At 49.8% G+C, this 18,556-nt stretch overlaps 1 protein-coding gene across 3 annotated transcripts; it reads left to right on the top strand.

The window, feature by feature from the left end:
• The first annotated feature begins 2,794 nt into the window (after positions 1 to 2,794).
• LOC110090354 (zinc finger BED domain-containing protein 4) lies at positions 2,795 to 18,291 on the top strand. 3 transcript variants are annotated; one of them, XM_020814021.3, is made up of 4 exons: positions 2,795 to 3,511; positions 6,130 to 7,027; positions 9,015 to 9,141; positions 10,332 to 18,291. In XM_020814021.3, exons 2-4 carry the CDS (start codon positions 6,326 to 6,328, stop codon positions 12,986 to 12,988), a joined length of 3,486 nt encoding a protein of 1,161 aa, XP_020669680.3. In that variant the 5' UTR covers positions 2,795 to 3,511; positions 6,130 to 6,325; the 3' UTR covers positions 12,989 to 18,291. The 3 variants fall into 3 exon arrangements, with proteins under 3 accessions (XP_020669680.3, XP_078244436.1, XP_072845125.2); XM_078388310.1 differs by lacking the exon at positions 2,795 to 3,511 and adding an exon at positions 3,767 to 4,661; XM_072989024.2 differs by lacking the exon at positions 2,795 to 3,511 and adding an exon at positions 4,670 to 5,839.
• The last annotated feature ends 265 nt before the right edge of the window (positions 18,292 to 18,556 follow it).

Consider the following 18,556-nt stretch of genomic DNA (forward strand, 5'->3'; position numbering starts at 1 on the left):
GGGGTCTTCTGATTTCTTGGAATGGAAGTCCAAAACATCTACAAGATCCAAAGAGAAGAACCACTGACCTAGGGGAGAGCAAACTGTGGCAGGCTACGGGGCATAATCTCTAGCCTCCATCATTCATTACACCTCCATCCAAATCTGTGGCCAGAGGCAGTCACCCCACCATGTATAATGGTAGAGTCAGCCCTTCACATTCACCACTTGTGTATACCCACAAATACACACCTGGCTCCTTTTTTTTTTTAACAGAATGTACTTTCTGACCCTCATGACTATAACAGAAAGAAGAATGAAACAGTGAAAGGGTTAAAGAGAGTTCTGCTTCACAGAGAGGCAGGGGCATTCGAAAAAGGCAGATTTGAAGAAGTTATTTCTTCCTGGAAAACTAGCTTTGGGAGTTTTCTTGCATTAGATACCATTAGAGGATCCTCAACAGCTTTCCAGCCCTGCATGGATTTTAAAGAGAAGGTGAGTGCCAAGCAAGGTCTGGGTTCAAAAGAACCATTGGAAAAGACAGGCAGAGAGGAACGATCATCAGCAATGCAACAGATAATATAGGGCAGCGGTCCCCAACCTTTTTGGGACTGCAGATTGGTTGGGGGGGGAGGTATTTGAAAAGCACTGCCATATCTCCCCTCAGTCTTCTTTTCTCAAGGCTAAACATGCCCAGTTCCTTCAGCATTTCCTGAGAGGGCTTGATTTCCAGTCCCCTGATCATCCTTGTTCCCCTCTGAATTTGCTTGTTTCTTGGCATCCTTCTTAAAAGTATGGTGTCCAGCTATGGTTATGCACCTTGTTATTACTTTACACTGATATTCCCATTCTTCTTGTGAGTTAAAGCCATGCATGTTGCTCTCTTCTCCACTTTGTGCTCTTGCCAGCCCTGCAAGGTGGGTCAGACTGGGGCAGAGCAACTGGCCTGAGGGCAATTTGTGAGTTCCTTTGGCTGAGTGTGGCTTAGAACCAGGTTCTCCTTGAAAGCTCAATCTGACCCCTGCACTGTATCTTCAGAAGGGACAAGTGTTCATTGACATAATCCTAGAGGCCACAAACCAGATTTTTATCAGATGCATCTGTAGGCTGTTAAACAGAAATGCCAAGTTTAATTCTCCTCACAATAACCCTAAGAGGTAGCTCAGTGTGTGGAGAGAGAGAGAGAGAGACTGGCCCAGGCAGTTTCATGACTCGGTGGGGAGAAGAATTGTTCCCAAATCCTACTGTAGCCATTACCCCCATGTGGGTCAGTGAGTGTCCATCAGCACGCCATGCCTAGTGGAGAAGACCGAATAGGCAAAAACTCAAGATTATCTCCCCACCAGCTTTCCGTATTTCAGAAATCACTTTTCACCTCAGTATTGAAGAGCGAAAATGGAAAGCTGTGTGTGCAGAGGTCCTTAATGGAGGCGCGTGAGAAAATGCAAGAGCCAGGTGTGTGTATGTGTAGGGGAGGGTGCACACAGCCTTGGACATGTGCATACACGTGCCTCTGGTTTAATTTGTGTTGATGGCTTGCTCAGGAAGTGGCTGCTTCTTTAGAACTCCCTGAGGTATCCAGGCTCTTCGCATGTGGGTAATGCTCTCTGAGTAACCATTTTAATAAAAAAAAAGTCCATGTGTAAGATATTTTATTCTGTCAAATTTATTTTCTGGTAGCCTATGTTTACCCTCTGAAAACACAGGCGAGCAGTTTGGGGATCTCTGGATTCCTCTCTGAGCCTCCTTGCCAGGTTTTGGCGGTGGCCAGGCGTGCATTTGCTTAATTAAACTAGCATACCAGCTACATCCCCCCCCGTTTCTGGAGGGATCTAATCTGGCCACTGTGACACACACCCTAGTTACTTCCTGGCTGGTTTCCTGTAACGTGCTGTATGCGGGGCTGCTGATGGAAAGTGTTCGGAAACTTTAGCAGGTCCAAAATACTCCGATTGCTGAGTGAGGCCGTTATAGGGATCACATAGCCCACTCCCTCTCACCCATTACAGCAGCTCCACTGGCTGCCAATTTCTTTCTAGGCCCAATTCAAAGTACTGGTCCTCACCAATGAAGCTCTAAATGGTTTGCGTCCAAGCTATCTCCAGAACCGTGTCTCCCTTTATGATCCTACCTCAGTCATACCACCTTCACAGGTTTATTTGGTGGGGACACAGGAGAGGGCCTTCTCTGTGGCTGCTCTCAGACTCTGGAACTCCCTCCCACAGGAGGCCAGGCCGGCCCCATCTTTGCTGTCCTTTTGTAAGCAAAGACCTTTCCCTTCAAGCAAGATTTCCTGCAGTGACTCGCTACATGAGTGTGTGTTTTAGCTGGGTTGTTATGCTTTCCTGGGCTGACTGGGTCTTTATTAGTACTTGTGTTTACTATCTCTCAGAGTGGGATTTGTTCCCTTTAAATATCTGTAAACTTATTGTTTAGCTTTAATATTGTCATTTTATGATGGAAGCTGCCTCTTTATGCCCATTGTTCTCAGCTTTAAATACTGTCTTTCAATGATGTAAGTACTTCCGAAGGTGAAAGACATGGTAAAAATATTTTAAATAGATAAATATAAGCCAGGCTCTTTCATCCTCAAACACAAAGCACAAGATGTTATGTTGCAATTAGATATGGGCATGAACCAGTTCCTCCCACTTCGTCAAGCCAGCAAGCTCCCCTCCCCGCCTCCTCAGCCAATCAGCTACTCCCCAGGCCCTGTTTGCTTGCTTTTCCCGCCCCCTCAGCTAATCTCCCAATCACAAGCAAGGGAACAGACTTCTCTGGCCCCACCCTTTTGTCTGATTGGGAGATCAGCCACGAGGGCAGGGCAGAGAAGCCTGAGCTGCGGGCGGAAGTGGATCGGTGGAGGAGGTGCGGGAAGCCTAGCACGCGGGGCCTGGTGAGCGGCCGATTGAGTCAGGGGAGAGGTGCAGTAGCACCTGTGCTGCCACTTTTACGAACTGGGACGAACTGGTTCGTGGCCATCTCTAGTTAAAAATTATAATAACCCCTTTCTAAGTTAGCCTCTGGACATATAAATTGGCTCCATTAAGGAAGCCATGGAAGGGAGTGCAGGAACGGAGAGGTGCTGTAACTGAGAGGGCATTTTGGAGGCAACTTTTGCAGTGGTCCCCCACCTTGGGTAACCCAAGGATTTCTTGGACTCCAATTCCCAGAAGCCTCCACCATCGGCTGCACTGGTCAGGGTTTTCTGGGAATTACAGTCTTAAGAACCACGACCCAGGCCATTTGAATGGCTTCTGTGGTTGTCTGAGTACCAAAATATACATCATTGGAGATGATTACATTGCAGCTGCTGCTTGCTGAATCTGAAGCGCCCAAATTCTGTTTTGTGAGTACAGTTTAAAACAACACGCTCCATAATAGTGGAAGGAAGCCTTCAGTACTAGCTCTGCTGGCCAGGATTTCTGGGAGTTGTAGTCCAGGAACCACCTGGGCTACCCAAGCTTGGGAACCACCGAGAGGATCCCCCGTGGGGCCCGAGCTGACTCGAAGACACCTCGCAACAAGACAGGTAAGTTAGCAAATGCAATTTTTATTCAAATCAGCGCTTCCTTTTTGTCGTCTTTTTTTTTTTTTTTGGTGGGGGGGGTTAAGGAATTTGTCGGTAGAAAATTACAGCTGCGCCTCGCCTCCATTTAGGCACAGGCGGCCAGGGCTGAGGAGGGGGGAGAGAAGGAAACAGAAACAGTCGCTGTTAAAGGGTTAAAAGGATAGAGGTTTGACTCGCAGAACGGCCCAAGCTTCAAACCCCCCCCCCAAAAAAAAACCAGGAAACTTGGGGCGAAGCAATAGCTCCTCCCCCTCCCCCTCGGTGGGCGCGAGATTGAATTTTGCCTTTCGCCCTCCCGGCGCGGGAGCGACCCGGGCGGTTGGCAACTTTCCGGGGAGGCGCCACGTGAGGAAGGACCTTCCCGGGGAGGGGGGCACGTTGGGGGTCTCGGGGAAAGGGAGCGTTTGCCCCCTCGGGGATTCCTAGGCATCGCCCCCCCCCTCTGTTGCCAGAGGATCCCAGCTAGAGCCTGCCTTAATTTGCAACAACCTGGCTCTGGGGTGCAAAGGTGGTGCGTTTATGGGGCGCCAGGGGGGAGCACATTGCAGAGCTGGGGTGTAGTTAGGATGATGGCTGGGCGGAGGGAGGCAAGCTTCCAGTCCCTGTAAAATAAATTCACATCCTGGTGAAAATCCCCCTCCCAGCCTTTTAAATAGTAACAGTTGATTGTTTTTTGTTGTTTAGTCGTTTAGTCATGTGTGACCCCAAGGACCAGAGCACGTCAGGCCCTCCTATCTTCCACTGCCTCCCGGAGTTGGGTCAGATTCATTCTGGTAGCTTCGGTGACCCTGTCCAACCATCTCATCCTCTGTCGTCCCCTTCTCCTCTTGCCCTCACACTTTCCTAACATCAGGGTCTTTTCCAGGGAGTCTTTTCTTCTTATGAGATGGCCAAAGTACTGGAGCCTCAGCTTTAGGATCTGTCCTTCCAGTGAGCACTCAGGGTTCATTTCCTCCAAAATGGATAGGTTTGATGTGCTTGAAGTCCAGGGGACTCTCATCCAAAAGCATCAATTCATCAGCGTTCAGCCTCCTTTGTGGTCCAGCTCTTACTTCCATACATCACTACTGGAAAAACCATAGCTTTGACTATGCGGACCTTTGTTGGCAAGGTGATGTCTCTACTATATTGGGTTAAGTCTCTGAATGCAGAGACAGAGGTTGGGAGTTCGAATCCCCACTGCGCCTCCTTCACATGGGTTGCACTCCATGATCCATACGGTCCCTTCCAGCTCTTCAGTTCCAAGATGATGATGATGATGATGAAAACATAATTTGTCGCAAGACTCTTTGTTGTCCTGTGTGAGTACCTCTGTTGCAGTAAGTCAAGGTGCATCCTGTTTCATTACACTGTGTCCCCTGGCTGTAATGGTTAGAAATAGAACCTCCATCTCCTGAGGCAGTACTGTATAGCTTGGAATATTGGGGAGATATTCTTCTGCACTATTAAAGAGCAGGCGGGGTAGGTGGGGCACGTCAGCCATGGAAGGCAGCCCATCTAGGAGAAGGAAAACTCCGATTTCAAACCTCCATTGCCTTGTGGCTATATCCACTCATGGAAAAGGCTTCAGGAGTTAACCTAGAGGCAAAATCTGGAGCCGGAGTCCCGAAGGCAGTTCGTGTCGTTCTGCCAACTCCTGCGACGTCGCTGGAACCAGTTGTATTGGCTCTTGCCTTTCCATTGGACCATTTCAGCGACGTGGAGAGGGGGGGATCTGCTGCTTGGGTAACAGCCTATCCTCTATATTACTTTACCCAGGCTTCATGCTCTGGAGAGGACACTCCTCGATACAGAGCATGTTACCATAGTCTCTTGAGACTGAAGGATGCCTATGATGTCTCTACTTTTTAAGATGCTGTCTAGATTTGTCATTGCTTTCTGTCTTTTAATTTCGTGGCTGCTGTCACCATCTGCAGTGATCATGGAGCCTGAGAAAGTAAAATCTGTCACTGCCTCCAATTCTTCCCCTTCTGTTTGCCAGGAGGTGATGGGACCAGTGGCCATGATCTTAGTTTTTTTGATGTTGAGCTTCAGACCATTTTTTTGCACTCTCTTCTTTCACCCTCATTAAGAGGTTCTTTAATTCCTCCTCACTTTCTGCCATCAGAGTGGTATCATCTGAGCTACTGACATTTATATTTCTGAGGCCCTCCCTGTTTTCCTTGATGCTCTGCCTAAATCTTGCTTCCTGTAGCCTGAGCCCATTATTATCTGTCCTAAACTCCGGGATGACCGAGAACAGATCCTGCTCCTCCTCTGTATGACTCCCGTTCAAATATTTGAAAAGTGGTAGGTCTTCTTTTCTCAAGGCTCAACATCTCCAGTTCTTTCATAGAGCTTGGGAGGAGAGGTGTACGAGGGTGGCGAACATACATCTTGGGACAACATGCAGGTGAAATGGTTTTCAAGACTCTTCCCTCCCTCCCTCCCTCTGTGATTATGTTTGCTTAATACAGAAGGAGGGAGGACCCTAGCATGATTAATATGTGGTTTTTATTAAGAGATTCCCAGGTTTCCTAGTTCGTCCTCCAATAGGTTGCCTCTTGTTTCTTTTCATCCGGCGTCTCCTTTTCCCACAGGAAGCGAAAGAAGAATTGGGTTGGCTTGTTGAACAGTTCTGAGGCCTTCTTGTCCGAGAGTCTCGTTATAAGAGTGTTTTTTTGTTCATGGAATCTGAAACGGTCTGGAAATTTTTCTGAGGCATCCTTCAAAGTGCTGACAGAGGAAGAGGAAAACAAGGTTTTGGGGGAAGGATACAAGAGACAGTGGCTGCCCATGGAGAGCATGGAGGTAGAAATTAAAACAGAGGAGCGGGACATGGCGGGCCTCGAACCAGGAGAGGTTAGGCAAGGAGCTTTACGTGAAAAGCCATGTGTGAAGGAAGAACCAGAGGAAGGGCCGTCAATGAATTGGGATTCCCAGTTGCAGGACTTTTTGAGGACTTTGCAGGCTCCGCAGTTTAGCGGGGAAACTGCCCCCCTCCTTGGGCCCAGGCCATGCGGCGGTCCTGAAACCCGTGAGGCAACCACTCAGACAACAGCAGAAGCCATGAAGTGGCCTAAAGGGTTGTGGGTTTCCTCAGATCTGGTCAGTTTCTTAGAGGAAGCCAAACAAGACCCAGAGACCCAGCTGGAGGCCACCCACGAAGGGAAGGGAAAGGAAGACCCTCTCGCTGGAGAGCCTACTTGGTCGGAGATGCAGCGCCAGTGTTTTCGATCCCTGGGCTACCGAGGAGCCAACGGGCCTCGGGAGCTTTGCAGGCAGCTCCAGGAAAGTTGCCGCCAGTGGCTGAAGCCGGAAAGGCGCACCAAGGAGCAGATCTTGGAGCTGGTGACGCTGGAGCAGTTCTTGGCCATCCTGCCTCTGGAGATGCAGAGCTGGGTCCGGAAGGAGGGCCCAAAGAGCTGTGCTCAGGCTGTGATGCTGGCTGAGGATTTCCTTCTTAGACAGCAGAAGGCCAGAGGGGGTGAACAGCAGGTACGTGGGTTTCCTTTCGGCGTCCTTGGACTGTTGTGGAATGTTTTTTGTTGGTTGGTTGGTTGGTTGGTTTGTTTTAACCATACAGTGGTGCCTCGCTAGACGATGATAATCCCTTCCACTGAAATCGCTGTTTAGCGAAATCAATGTCTAGTGAAAAGCATTTCCCCATTGGAATGCATTAAAACCTGTTTAATGCGTTCCAATGGGGAAGAATCGTCATTGTCTAGCGAAGATCGGCCATAGGAAAGCCGCTTTGCGAACTGCCGATCAGCTGTTTAAATTGCTCTCTTGCGAAGCTTAGGTCCCGAAAACACCTGTTTTGCGAGCGCGGAGGAAGCTGTCAAAATCGTTGTCTAGCGAAAATCGGTTTGCAAAGAAGGGACCAAACATTGTCCAGCGAAATTCACCCACAGGAATCACTGTTTTGCAAATCGCTATAGCAATCGCAAAAAGTCAATGTCTAGCGAAAAAACTGTCATGTGGGGTAACTGTCTAGCGAGGCACCACTGTACTTACAACCGAATTTGGGCACTTCGGTCTCAGCCGACAGCAACTGCAATGTCACCATCCTCTGAGACCAGATCAAGGAGGAGGAGTTTGGGTGGCCTAAGGCAGTGGCTCCCAATAGGAGTTCTTGGACTGCAACTCCCACCACAGTGAAGGCTGTGGGCGTTGCAGCCCAAGAATATCTGGGTTGCCCAAGTTTGGGAACCACTGGCTTAAGGCAGTGGTCCCCAACCTTGGGCCTCCAGATGTTCTTGGACTACAACTCCCAGAAGCCTTCACCACCACCTCTGCTGGTCAGGATTTCTGGGAGTTGAAGTCCAAGAACATTTGGAGGCCCAAGGTTGGGGACCACTGGCTTAAGGGATGAAATGCCACCTCCAGCACTAGTTGGGGGCCACAGTAGCCCTGGGAGTGCACCTCCCTGACTCTCAGCCTGCACCAAATCGAAAAACAGACAAGACCAGACATTCAGTTTGGATTTCCATTTGCAGGCGGTGGAGTTTGATCTGTGCCTTTTTGCAATGTGTGCCACATATTGGGAGGGGCTCTGAAAGAGCGGGGTGTGGTGCTTGATTGAAGAATCGGCAGCTAGGGGACTGCAGTGTGTGACTTTTGTTGTAACTCACCTCTGTGACCCACTACCTCCTGCCTCCCTTCGTGAGCATGGAGCCAGATCTATTAGAGGCTGGTGAGTCCATACTGGGTGTTAGTCTGAACTAGAGATGGGCACGAACCACGATGAATAGCTGGTTGGCAAGCTTCCTGGCTTCCCTGCCCTGCCTCCTCCAGCAGGTGCCCATTCAGAGGCAGCGCCAGAGGAGGTGGAGCAGGGAAGCCAGGGTTCATGCCAACCAGCTGTTCATCACTTGCAGGCCCATCTCTGGTCTGTACGTAACAAGAGCTCTTCAGTGTGCTGAGCCCTACATCCCAAATAGGCCCAGCAGCTTTAAAAGTTCAGGCTAAAAACCGTCAGTGGAGTCAGCCTGTCCATGATCACCACCAGCCTCCACTGGCGGAATGACACAGTCAAGGGAACTAGCAGCTTCTTTCAATTGTTGTCCTTCATAGATGCACGTACCTGCTATAAGTGTTGTTTTTGTGGTTACATTGAAGCATGGCTTCTATCATTGACTTGAACATGGCTATGTCGTAGCGTGCACATTTATGGCTGCCTTTCGCCGGTTCCCCTCCACCCTAATAATTCAGTATGGAAATGTCTAATTGCTTCCTCCCGGAAGTCTTGGCAAAGGGCTCGGTGGTCCATCTAAACACGAATTCATCTATCTCGGCCTTTGAAAGCACCCACCCCCTACCATTCCAGACATGACTGTTCTGACTGGAAATCTCGGGGAACAAGATACCCAGTTCAGCTTCCAGGACCTTAAGCAGGCTGGAAGGCAGGATCTCTGTTGGATAGCAGAGCGCATTGTTTCCTATGCTGTGTTTTGAATCGTTTTCCATGCCCCCCCCCACTTAGATCACAGGTGTGTTAAAAGAAGCGTCTGTGGATCTCCCCGCATCAGACCAGGCTGTGCCAGACACAGTGGAGACGCATCTTTCCCTGGAGGCTGTGCCGGAGGTCGCTGAGAGTAGGAACGTATTCGGTAAGTCTCTCCTCGTTGATGATTGTGGGTGGTGGTGGTGGTGGGGTCTGCAAGCTGGAAGCCATAGACCGACTCAAGGATATCTATGTTGGCACGCAGAGAATGGCAGGAATGGCCCCTGGGAAAGATAAATTGCAGTTGGGGACCCCTTTATCCACAGGATCAGTATCTGCTGATTCATTTATTCATGCTCTGAAAATACTAAAAATATGTTTTTTTTTAAATCCCGCAAATATATAGTTAACTACAGTGGTGCCTCGCTTAACGAGGATCATCCATTCCAGCGAAATCGCTGTAGAGATAAATCCTCATTAAGCGAAATAAAAAATCCGATTGAAACGCATTGAAAACCCATTCAATGCGTTCCAGTGGGCTGAAAAACTCACACTGCAGGGAAGATCCTCCATAGGGGCGGCCATTTTCGGTGCCTGTAAAGCGAGGAATCCATCCAAAAACACAGTGGGGAGCCATTTTACACAGCCGGCGGTCATTTTGAAGCCACTGATCAGCTGTTTTAAAAACGTCGTAATGCGTAGAATCAGTTCCCGAAGCAGGGAACCAATCGTAACAAAGCGGATTTTGCCTATTAAAACATTGTTTTGCGATCACAAAAGTGATTGCAAAGCAGTCATTGTATAGCGGTTTCGTCGTTTAACGAGGCAATCGTTAAGTGAGGCACCACTGTGTGTGTGTGTGTGTGTGTGTGTGTGTGTGTGTGTGTGTGTGTGTCTGTCTGTCTGTCTGTCTGTCTGTCTGTCTGTCTGTCTGTCTGTCTGTCTATCTATCTATCTATCTATCTATCTATCTATCTATCTATCTATCTATCTATCTATCTATCTATCTATCTATCTATCTATCTATCTATCTAATAATAATAATGAAGTTACCAGAACTTCGAGCTCGGTCGCTTGCTTGGGTTGGCTTTCAGTGACAAGAAAGGCTTTTTTGTCACTTAAAAAAAAAAAAATAAAGCAGTTCTGTTTTCAATTTATCCAAAGCACAACCCACGCTATGCTTTTCTCCCTGGTCCCCAGTTAACTAACTGCCTGCCTGCCTGCCTGCCTGCCTGCCTGCCTGCTGGCTTGCCTCTTAAGTCCTGCTGAAGGGTTTCTCCCAAAGCTGCTGGGCCCCCAAGAAGGTTCTCTCTGCCAAGATCAGTCCGTCACACCCACACTAAACTTTTCTCCCAGGTCCCCAACTACCTGCTTGCCTGCCTGCAACTCCCGTGGAAGGGTTTCTCTGCCTCTGGGCGCCTCTGCTGTGGGAGTCGGACCATCTGAAAAGGAGGACGGGTCAGAGGTCCAAGGGGAAGAAGCCAATCTCCACCTCAAGAACAGGCACCGTTCCTGCCCAGGGAGCCCATTTAGCCAATCCGGGAGCGTCCATCTCCAGCGTAGTGTCTCCGGGCGTATTGGGAGATGCGGTTCCTCCTCTCAAGTCAGATCATGTTCGAATCCACCTATGGAAGAAGGAGGTGGAAGAAAAGCGGTTTGAAGTATCTGAAAAAGAGCAAATTATTTTCATTGAGGACTCAGAAGAGTTCAGTGTTCAAGATCGGGGACCCTCCATCTCCCCCCAAACCCAAGCCTTGATGCATGCTTCTGCCCCACAGCCACCCCTGTCCCTCCAGTACTCCGAGACCAGCGTGCCACAATCCTCCCAGACGATCCACACCGCCCAGTCTCCCTGGGCCAGTCATGAACAGGGCCACTTGGCTCTCCGCCCCGCCCCGCTTTCTGCAGAACGTGCCAAGCGCCCGCTTTGGAACCATTTCTCGAACGTTCCTGAAGACCCTTGCGCGGCGCGTTGCAACATATGCAGCGTGGTGGTGCGGAGGGGATCCAACCCCAGGCACCTTTCCTCCACGGCCCTCCGCTGCCATCTCCAGAGGCACCACCCGAACGTCCTTCCCCCTGAAGGAACCGCCTCGGCGGGGAGGAAGAGGCAGGCCCTGTGGGAAGAACTGGGGAGGGAGAGGCAGTCGCTGCTGGTCAAGAAGACAGCCATGGGGGGCGTGGCGGGGGAGCCTTTCCGGCCGGCCACGCTCCAGGAGGATGTTCCGGCGGAGACGCCGACGCCCTTGGGCAGAATGACTAGGGGGGAGGCACAGGAGACGGGCACCCGCCTCGTTGCCGAGATGATCGCCTTGCTCGGACTGCCTCTGGCCACCGTGGAGACCACAGCCTTCCGCCGCGTGCTTCATTTCTTTGCCCCCTGGTATGTCCCCCCGTCGAGAAGAACCATCAGCCGGCGAATCCTGCCCTCCATCTACGACTCCGTGCGGGAGCTGGTCCGGGCCCAGCTCTCCCAAACCCACGGCCGTAAGGTTCATTTCGCAGCGGACATGTGGAGCAGCGGCCACCACCGGTACCTCTCCCTCACCGCCCACTGGTGGCAGCCGGAGGACCTGAAAACGGCCGGGGCACCGACAACAGGGCCGCAAGGGGAGGTGCCCATTCTGCCTCCAGGTTACAGGTCCGTCCTGCTCCAGGTGCGGAATTTGGAGGCCAAGGCGACCAGGAAGCACATCGCCGAGGAGTTCCTGGCTGCGCTGGAGGAGTGGGCGCCACGGGGCCAAGTGCTCCGTGGCCACATGGTGACGGATGCCAGTCGGAACATGTTGGCGGTGTTGAACGCGGCCGGTTTTGAGGGGATTGTGTGCATGGCGCACCAGTTGCACCTGGTCGTGCAGGACGCTGTCGGGTTGGGGAGCAGAGTCAACCCGGAGTGGAACGCAGGAACGCGGGAGACCCATGCGCTGTTGGAGAACTGCCGGCACTTGGTCAGCCATTTTTCCCGCAGCCTGAACATTGCCCGTTGGCTGCGCGAGAGGCAGGATGAGTTGGGGCAGGAGGAGCATGTGCTCCTTCAAGACCTGCCGACCCGCTGGAACTCCACCTACGTGATGGTCTCGCGTCTGGTGGAGCAGAAGACCACCTTGGAGGACATCATGTCCACCACGCCCATCCTGTCCGAGGGAAGGGAGGTGGGCATCAGCTCCGTGGATTGGCTGGCCCTCTCCCAGATGGTGGAGGTCCTGAAGCCTTTCAAGGAGACCAATGACGTCCTCTGTGCTCACGTCGCAAGCCTGGGGCAAGTCATCCCCCTCGTGCACGCCCTCGACCGGGCGCTGGAGTCTGTGTACTCCCAGGGGTCCTCTCTGCTTCCCCAGACCAGGGCCTTGGTGTTGAGGTTGCAGGCCGGCGTGCGGAAGCGACTCCATCCACTCTGCCGAGACAGGGTTTACCGATTAGCTTGCCTCTGCGATCCACGGATCAAGGCCAGTTTGGCCTTGCAGAACGCGGAACTCGAGGAGTGGAGGACGGAGCTCTCCACGGAGGTCCGCAGGGTCCAGGGCGAGAGACGCGGAGGAGAAGAACCGGGGATGCCCGGGTGCGAGGGACAGGAGGAGGAGCGTCATCCGCAGGAGCCGTGTGCCAGCCCTTCCGCAGAGATAACGCCCAACCGGGGATCCACCCCACAGTACTGGAACTCAGTGGTTTGCTGGGCGGTTGCCGCTGCCGGAGAAGCTGCGCGGGCGGTGGAAGAGGACTCTGCAGAGATCATGGTGCGCGAGTACCTGGCGGAGCCCACTCAGCCCCCTGAGTCCGACCCCCTCCAGTACTGGGCACGTAAAAGTGCCATATGGCCAGAGTTATCCACAGTGGCCATGGACCTCCTTTCCTGCCCCCCTACCAGTGTCCAGAGCGAGCGGGTCTTTTCTCACCTCAGTGATCTGCTCCGGCCGCACCGTTCCCGCCTGGACCCGGTCATGGTGGAACGGTTATCCTTCATCAAGGCCAACAGCCCCTTGTTGGGCTTCCCTTCTCTGGACCTTCCCAGCTAGAGGACTTGGAGCAGGATTGACCTCGGCGCCCCTCCCAACTCTGCTCCCCATTTTCATCCGGCGTTGCGCTCTCTGCACTAGGGTGGGTGGAGGTTCGCTTCCGCCATGGGGCTCCTGCTGTACCTTGAGTCCCCATAAAGCATCCATACATCCAGAGCCTGCCTGAAGATGACCGAACTCTTAGCTGCCTACCGCCTATTTATCTGGGTCCTCCAGCTGCCCATCAGCTGCAGACAGACTGGTCTACTATGGAGCAGCTCACTTACCTCAGAGCAACCTCTCTACCTCAAAGCTTCCCTTCTACTGGGGAGCGATCTGTCCATCTCAGACCTCCAGCGACACATCCCATACAGGGCAACCTATCTGCCAGTCAGGGAAAGGTGTGGTCCATGGGGTTTGGGAAAAGGGCGTGATCCTTTCCCTGTCCATCTCATGACAAGCAACACCCCATCTCAGGTTCCCTTGCATGAACCACTGGTTTCTCCCAAGCCAGCTGCTGAAGAGCACTTTCCTGGGGGGGGGGACGACCGGATTTGAGTGGCTATAATTTGGATATTCCAAATCCAACTTTTGCCAGATGTGGAGGGGGGTGGATAGGAGCATCAACTGAAGACTCCTTGTGAGTTTGGCGTCTCTTAAGTCGCTTGGGGGCCGTTCTGTGGCTCCCTAAAATCCTGAATTGAACTGATCCAGTTTTTTGAGAATTCATTAATGTTCATGAACAACAATAAACCATCACAAACCACCATTTTCCGAGTTCACGCCCATCTCTTCTTGGAACACTACTTTCCAAAGCTTTCCTTACTTTTTGCCTACTTGAACAGACAAATTGTTACCCTTGCTTTAGTTTCAGAAAAAAAAAATGCCGTGCATATGTTGTTCAGCGCTCTATTGTTATCACTTGCTTTTGCTTATTTAAGATAGATGGAGTGTGTTTTGTAGACTTATGTTTTTCCTACATGTTCTTGGGAAGAGATAGCTTTGCATAAACATGGGGAGCATTTTTGCTTTATTGTGAGGAAAGGCCCGGCACAGTGACCTAATGGAGCCATGGGTAAGCCTAGCTCTTGATTCAAGAGATAACTCCTATTTATAACAACCTGTACTGGCAACCAAAATCTGGAATGAATGTTGAATACAGTGGAACCTCTACTTATGAACGTCCCTACCTATGAACATTTCAACTTACAAACAGCTCCATTCACAAAATTTTGCTTCTACTTGCGAACAGAGCTTCAACGTATGAACGAAAAAACCACGGGGGAGGCAGGCAAAGCGTGAAATTTGAACTTTAGGTTAACCGTTGACCAGCGAAGAGGCTGCTTGTCTGCTACCTTGCTTGTCCAAGCGGTTGGAGAGTGGATAGGGAGAGAGTCTTCAGACTGTCTGGTATTGCCTGGTACTGTACTGTACGGACTTTTTTTATTTTTTGAGTTTTGGATTTTTTTTACTTTTTTTAAAAAAACAGACTGCCTGTTCTGGGTGAGTACACTGTATTTACACTGTATTTACTGTACTATACAGGTTTTTTTGCAGCTTGGTGGGGGGTTATGTTTCTGTGCTCTGATGGGTCTTGCAGTGTAGATTCTAGTTTTAAAATGTATGTTGTTAAATTGTGGCTCTAAAGTCTGTTTTAAAATCAGAAAATATTCTGTGAGGGGTTGTGGTGGTTGTAGATGCAGGCAGCCAGGCAGGCAGGCTTTAAAATGGAGTTTAGACTCAAGTCTCCTCCCCCCTCCCCCCAATGCTCTCTTTTTGTGATGAGGATGTGCTGGAATACTGGTTGCTGATTGTTGGTGCAAGCGTGCTTTAAAATGGAGTTTACAAGGTGCTTGGTTTTGTTTAAAAGGTGTTCTGTTTAGAAGGTGTTCCCTCCCCCCTCCTTTCCTGCCCTTTTTTTGACCTAAGTTCATCTTAGGTCAAAAGAAGTAAAATTCTCTGCCTAGTGGTAGAGGATGAATTAACTGGCTTTGCATTAGTTCCTATGGGAACTAACGCTTCGACGTATGAATAGCATCTCTAGATAAGAACCAAAAACAGCTGGAATGGATTAATCGGTTTTCAATGCATTCCTTTGGGAAATTTTGCTTCTACTTACGAACGTTTCAACTAACAAACATCTTCTGGGATGGATTAAGTTCGTAAGTAGAGGTCCCACTGTATTGGCTGAGAGAGGACACAGAAACAGAGATGGGCACGAACCGGTTCGTCTCAGTTCGTAAAGTTGGCACGGGTGGTGGTGCTTTCCTCTCCTGCTTCTCCTAGCTTAATCAGCCACTCACCAGGCCTCTCCCCCTGTGATCTTCAGCTGATCTTCCAGTCCCTGCAACAGCTCAGGCTTCTCTGCCCCGCCTTCTTGACTGATCTCCCACTCAGAGAAGAGGGCGGGGCAGAGAAGTCTGTGTTCTTGCTCCTGATTGGGAGATCAGCCGAGGGGGTGGGGAAAAACAAGCAGGCTGGGCCTGGTGAGTGGCTGATTGGCTGAGGAGCCGCAAGAGGGAGCAGCTGTGCTGTTGCCTTAAGAAACTGGTTCGTGCCCATCTCTGTACAGAACACAAAGAGGAACGCCACAAGGATGTAAAATCTAAACAGTGGTTATAATAAACTGAGCAAAGGGATACTCTGGGCACCCTCATTCGTTGGATTGTGGTGTTGTTGGACAAGGAAGAGATTACACATTGTGTATCTCAAGGGCACTAGACTCTTATTTTTAAATTAAAAATAGAACAAAATATTCACCTAACCCCCTCTCTACTTTCAACAGTTACAAGCAAGTGGTAACACTGATGCAACAATTAAAAGTCGAACAAAACCTTTTGGTCACCTTACGTGATAAAAGATTAGCAATAATGGGAATGTCATGATTGAGTTACTCATTGCGCACAAAAAATGTCACACGCTGTGGTTCTGGTATTGTACAAAGTCATGCTGACCAACACTTGTGTCATCCCTTCTTCCTCACAGCAGGAGCGAGCAAGGCGCTCTGCTTTTAACATGTTCCCTCGACGCTCTTTTTTTTTTTAAAGAGCAACCTCCAGTTCAAATTTGGTTTTTCCTTTTTCTTACATTAGGCAATGGGCGGGTGGGACAGAGAAGGCCATGGAAAGGCCGATTTGACAGTCTTAAGAAAGCAGAACCACTGGCAACATCTTCGCAGAAAGCCAAAGTGCCCGCCATTTTGGAAGGAGAAAAGGAAGTGATCTCTGACGAGAGGAAGGAAAATCTTGGTCCAAGTTCACTACCGATGACCCCAGAGAACGGCCAAATGGAGAAGACTTACAAGTGCTGGAACTGTGGCCTTTGGGAGCAGCTCTGATCTTTTGACCCACGAGAGGACTCACGGGGGCGAGAGGATGTATCAATGCGCCCACTGTGGAGAAACGGAGAGATTCCACAAGGGGCAGGTTTCCTGTGTTTGCTCGCGTTGTGGGAACAACGTTAGAGGCCCCTTTGAGGAAAAGGGAGAGAAATCTTGTAAGTCTTTGGATTGCGGGAAGGAGTTCCTTCAACATCAGAGGACCCACCAAGTTGTGAGAAAGTCCGAATGTTACGCGTGTGGGAAACAGTATTGTCAGAAATCAGAGTTTCTTACCCGTCAGAGGACACACAAGTCTGAGAGACGTTTGTCTTTGGGATGTTCTACAGATCAGAGACCCCAAGAAGCTAAGACACCCTATTCCTGTTTAGTATGCGAAGAAGTTTTTGGGACAAAGAAGGAGCTAAGCGTACACCAGAGAAACCACGCAACTGGGATGCTAAATAAATGTTCTTATTGTGGGAAGTGTTACAGATATAAATTAAGCTTGAAGTCGCATGAGTTACTCCACACACCAGTGTGGTCTTGCTGCGGGGAAAATTTCTACCAGCTCTCAGAATTTTTGCTTTGCGAATCGACGCATGCAAGAAAATAGCCTTTTATCTGCCTTGCCTGCGAAGGGGGAAAAAAATCTTTGAATTAATAAAGCAGGCATTTCTGCATCTGTTTGAGTGCCTTTTCCAACTCTAAAATCAAAACAAAGAGTGCATCTTCCAATATCACTGGCATGTTTGTGGGGTTGTTTCTGAATTATACAGATCTGTGATTTTGGTCATCCAGTCCGTGGCCAGGATCTTATAGGGGCAATAGTTGCAGGGTGGTGGCGGTGGTGGTTTGACCAGTTACAGCCTGCAGAAGGACGCAGCCAAAACCTGCCGTCATGACTGGTTTCCTGTTCTGCCACCTACTGCTCAGCCCCGTTCCCTGTGGGCTCCAGAATGGCTCTGGATTTGAGTCGTGAGACTCACTGGAAAAGCTCCCAAGAGGCTTTGACGCCATTTCTGATGCTGCTGGAGAGTCCTTTTTCTCTCCAGGACCCCATTTAAGGACAGGGGTGCTACTTTCTGCTTCGGCGGATCTTGGCCTACAGGTGCTAATTGGATGGTGGGACCGGTGCTTATTTAGCAGGACCCTCTGTAAAATGATGCAACTGTGTGATGTTGATTAGGGGGTAAGGTTCTGCTCATCTTTTTCAGAGTTTGAGAAAGGGATGTTTTTGAACCACAGCTTGCACGAGTCCACAGCTGGTATGGCCGCAGGCCACATCGTCCGGGCATTCTAGGACTTGTCTTCCAACAGGGTCACTTTCCCAAGTTCTGTGTTCTTCCCCCTTCTGCCCCGTGGCGTTTTCTGAGTTTGTGAGTGAATGTGAAAAAGCCAGGCCATTGCATCCCCATGTTCTCTTTGCCATCCATTTAGTCATTCAACTCACTTCTCTACCTGCCCTGTTAATTTACTAGGCAAGAATGGGAAATGATTCCTTTAAAAATGAAGAAGCAGCCAACATCTTGGTTGAAATCCTATTTTGTGCAGCTACACTCATGGAAGGCTGATGACGTCATTGGCATGGGCAATTTATTTGGAAATATAACATTTCCTACTTCTGTCTTGAGGATCCCATGGCTCTCAGGTAACCCCTTTCATTGTTGGAGAGCCATGGGAGCTGCCGAATGGGAGGAGGAAGTCTTTCCTGAGAATCACCACCACTGGTAAAATCACCCTGGCAATTTTCAGCAGTTAAAGGCTTTTCTCATTCTGTTCAGCCTATACCTAATAAAACTTGTAAGACAACACATGACTACCCTTTCCCTCCTTACAGCTGATTACTACAATTAGCCTCCTGGAAGTTTCTTGATTACATTTCTGTTCTAGCATTTTTTTGCTGTCATTTGTATGGTTTTGTTTATATTTTTCTTCACTATCTTGAGGTGAAGGATAAAAGACTGTTTTGAAATGTTTCAATAAAAATAAAAGCTTTTGCTAGGCACACTGCTGTTAATGAATGAACAATCATCTCAGAAGGTTGGATCTAGATTAAGTACTTTTACTTACATCCTATGGATCTGAGTCAAGCTATTTTGCCAGGACAACATCAGTCCACTTAGAAGGTGGTGAGTGCTCCAGCGCTGGAGGTATTCAAGAGAAAATTGGACAACTACTGTATTTGTCAGATTTGTTTTTGATTTGGATTCTTGCATTGAGCAGGGGGTAGGACTCAATGGTCTTATAGGTAAAGGTAACGGTTCCCCTTG

Source organism: Pogona vitticeps, chromosome 2, assembly GCF_051106095.1.
Source record: "Pogona vitticeps strain Pit_001003342236 chromosome 2, PviZW2.1, whole genome shotgun sequence".
In the NCBI taxonomy this organism is placed as follows: domain Eukaryota; kingdom Metazoa; phylum Chordata; class Lepidosauria; order Squamata; family Agamidae; genus Pogona; species Pogona vitticeps.

Excerpts from the sequence above, each read along its gene's own strand:
- LOC110090354 (XM_072989024.2), top strand. The coding sequence starts at position 5,811 with ATGACTCCCGTTCAAATATTTGAAAAGTG. Across the intron at positions 5,840-6,129 it reads GTTCAAATATTTGAAAAGTG|GAAGCGAAAGAAGAATTGGG; the intron begins GTAGGTCTTCTT and ends CTTTTCCCACAG. Across the intron at positions 9,142-10,331 it reads TGAGAGTAGGAACGTATTCG|GTCCCCAACTACCTGCTTGC; the intron begins GTAAGTCTCTCC and ends CTTTTCTCCCAG.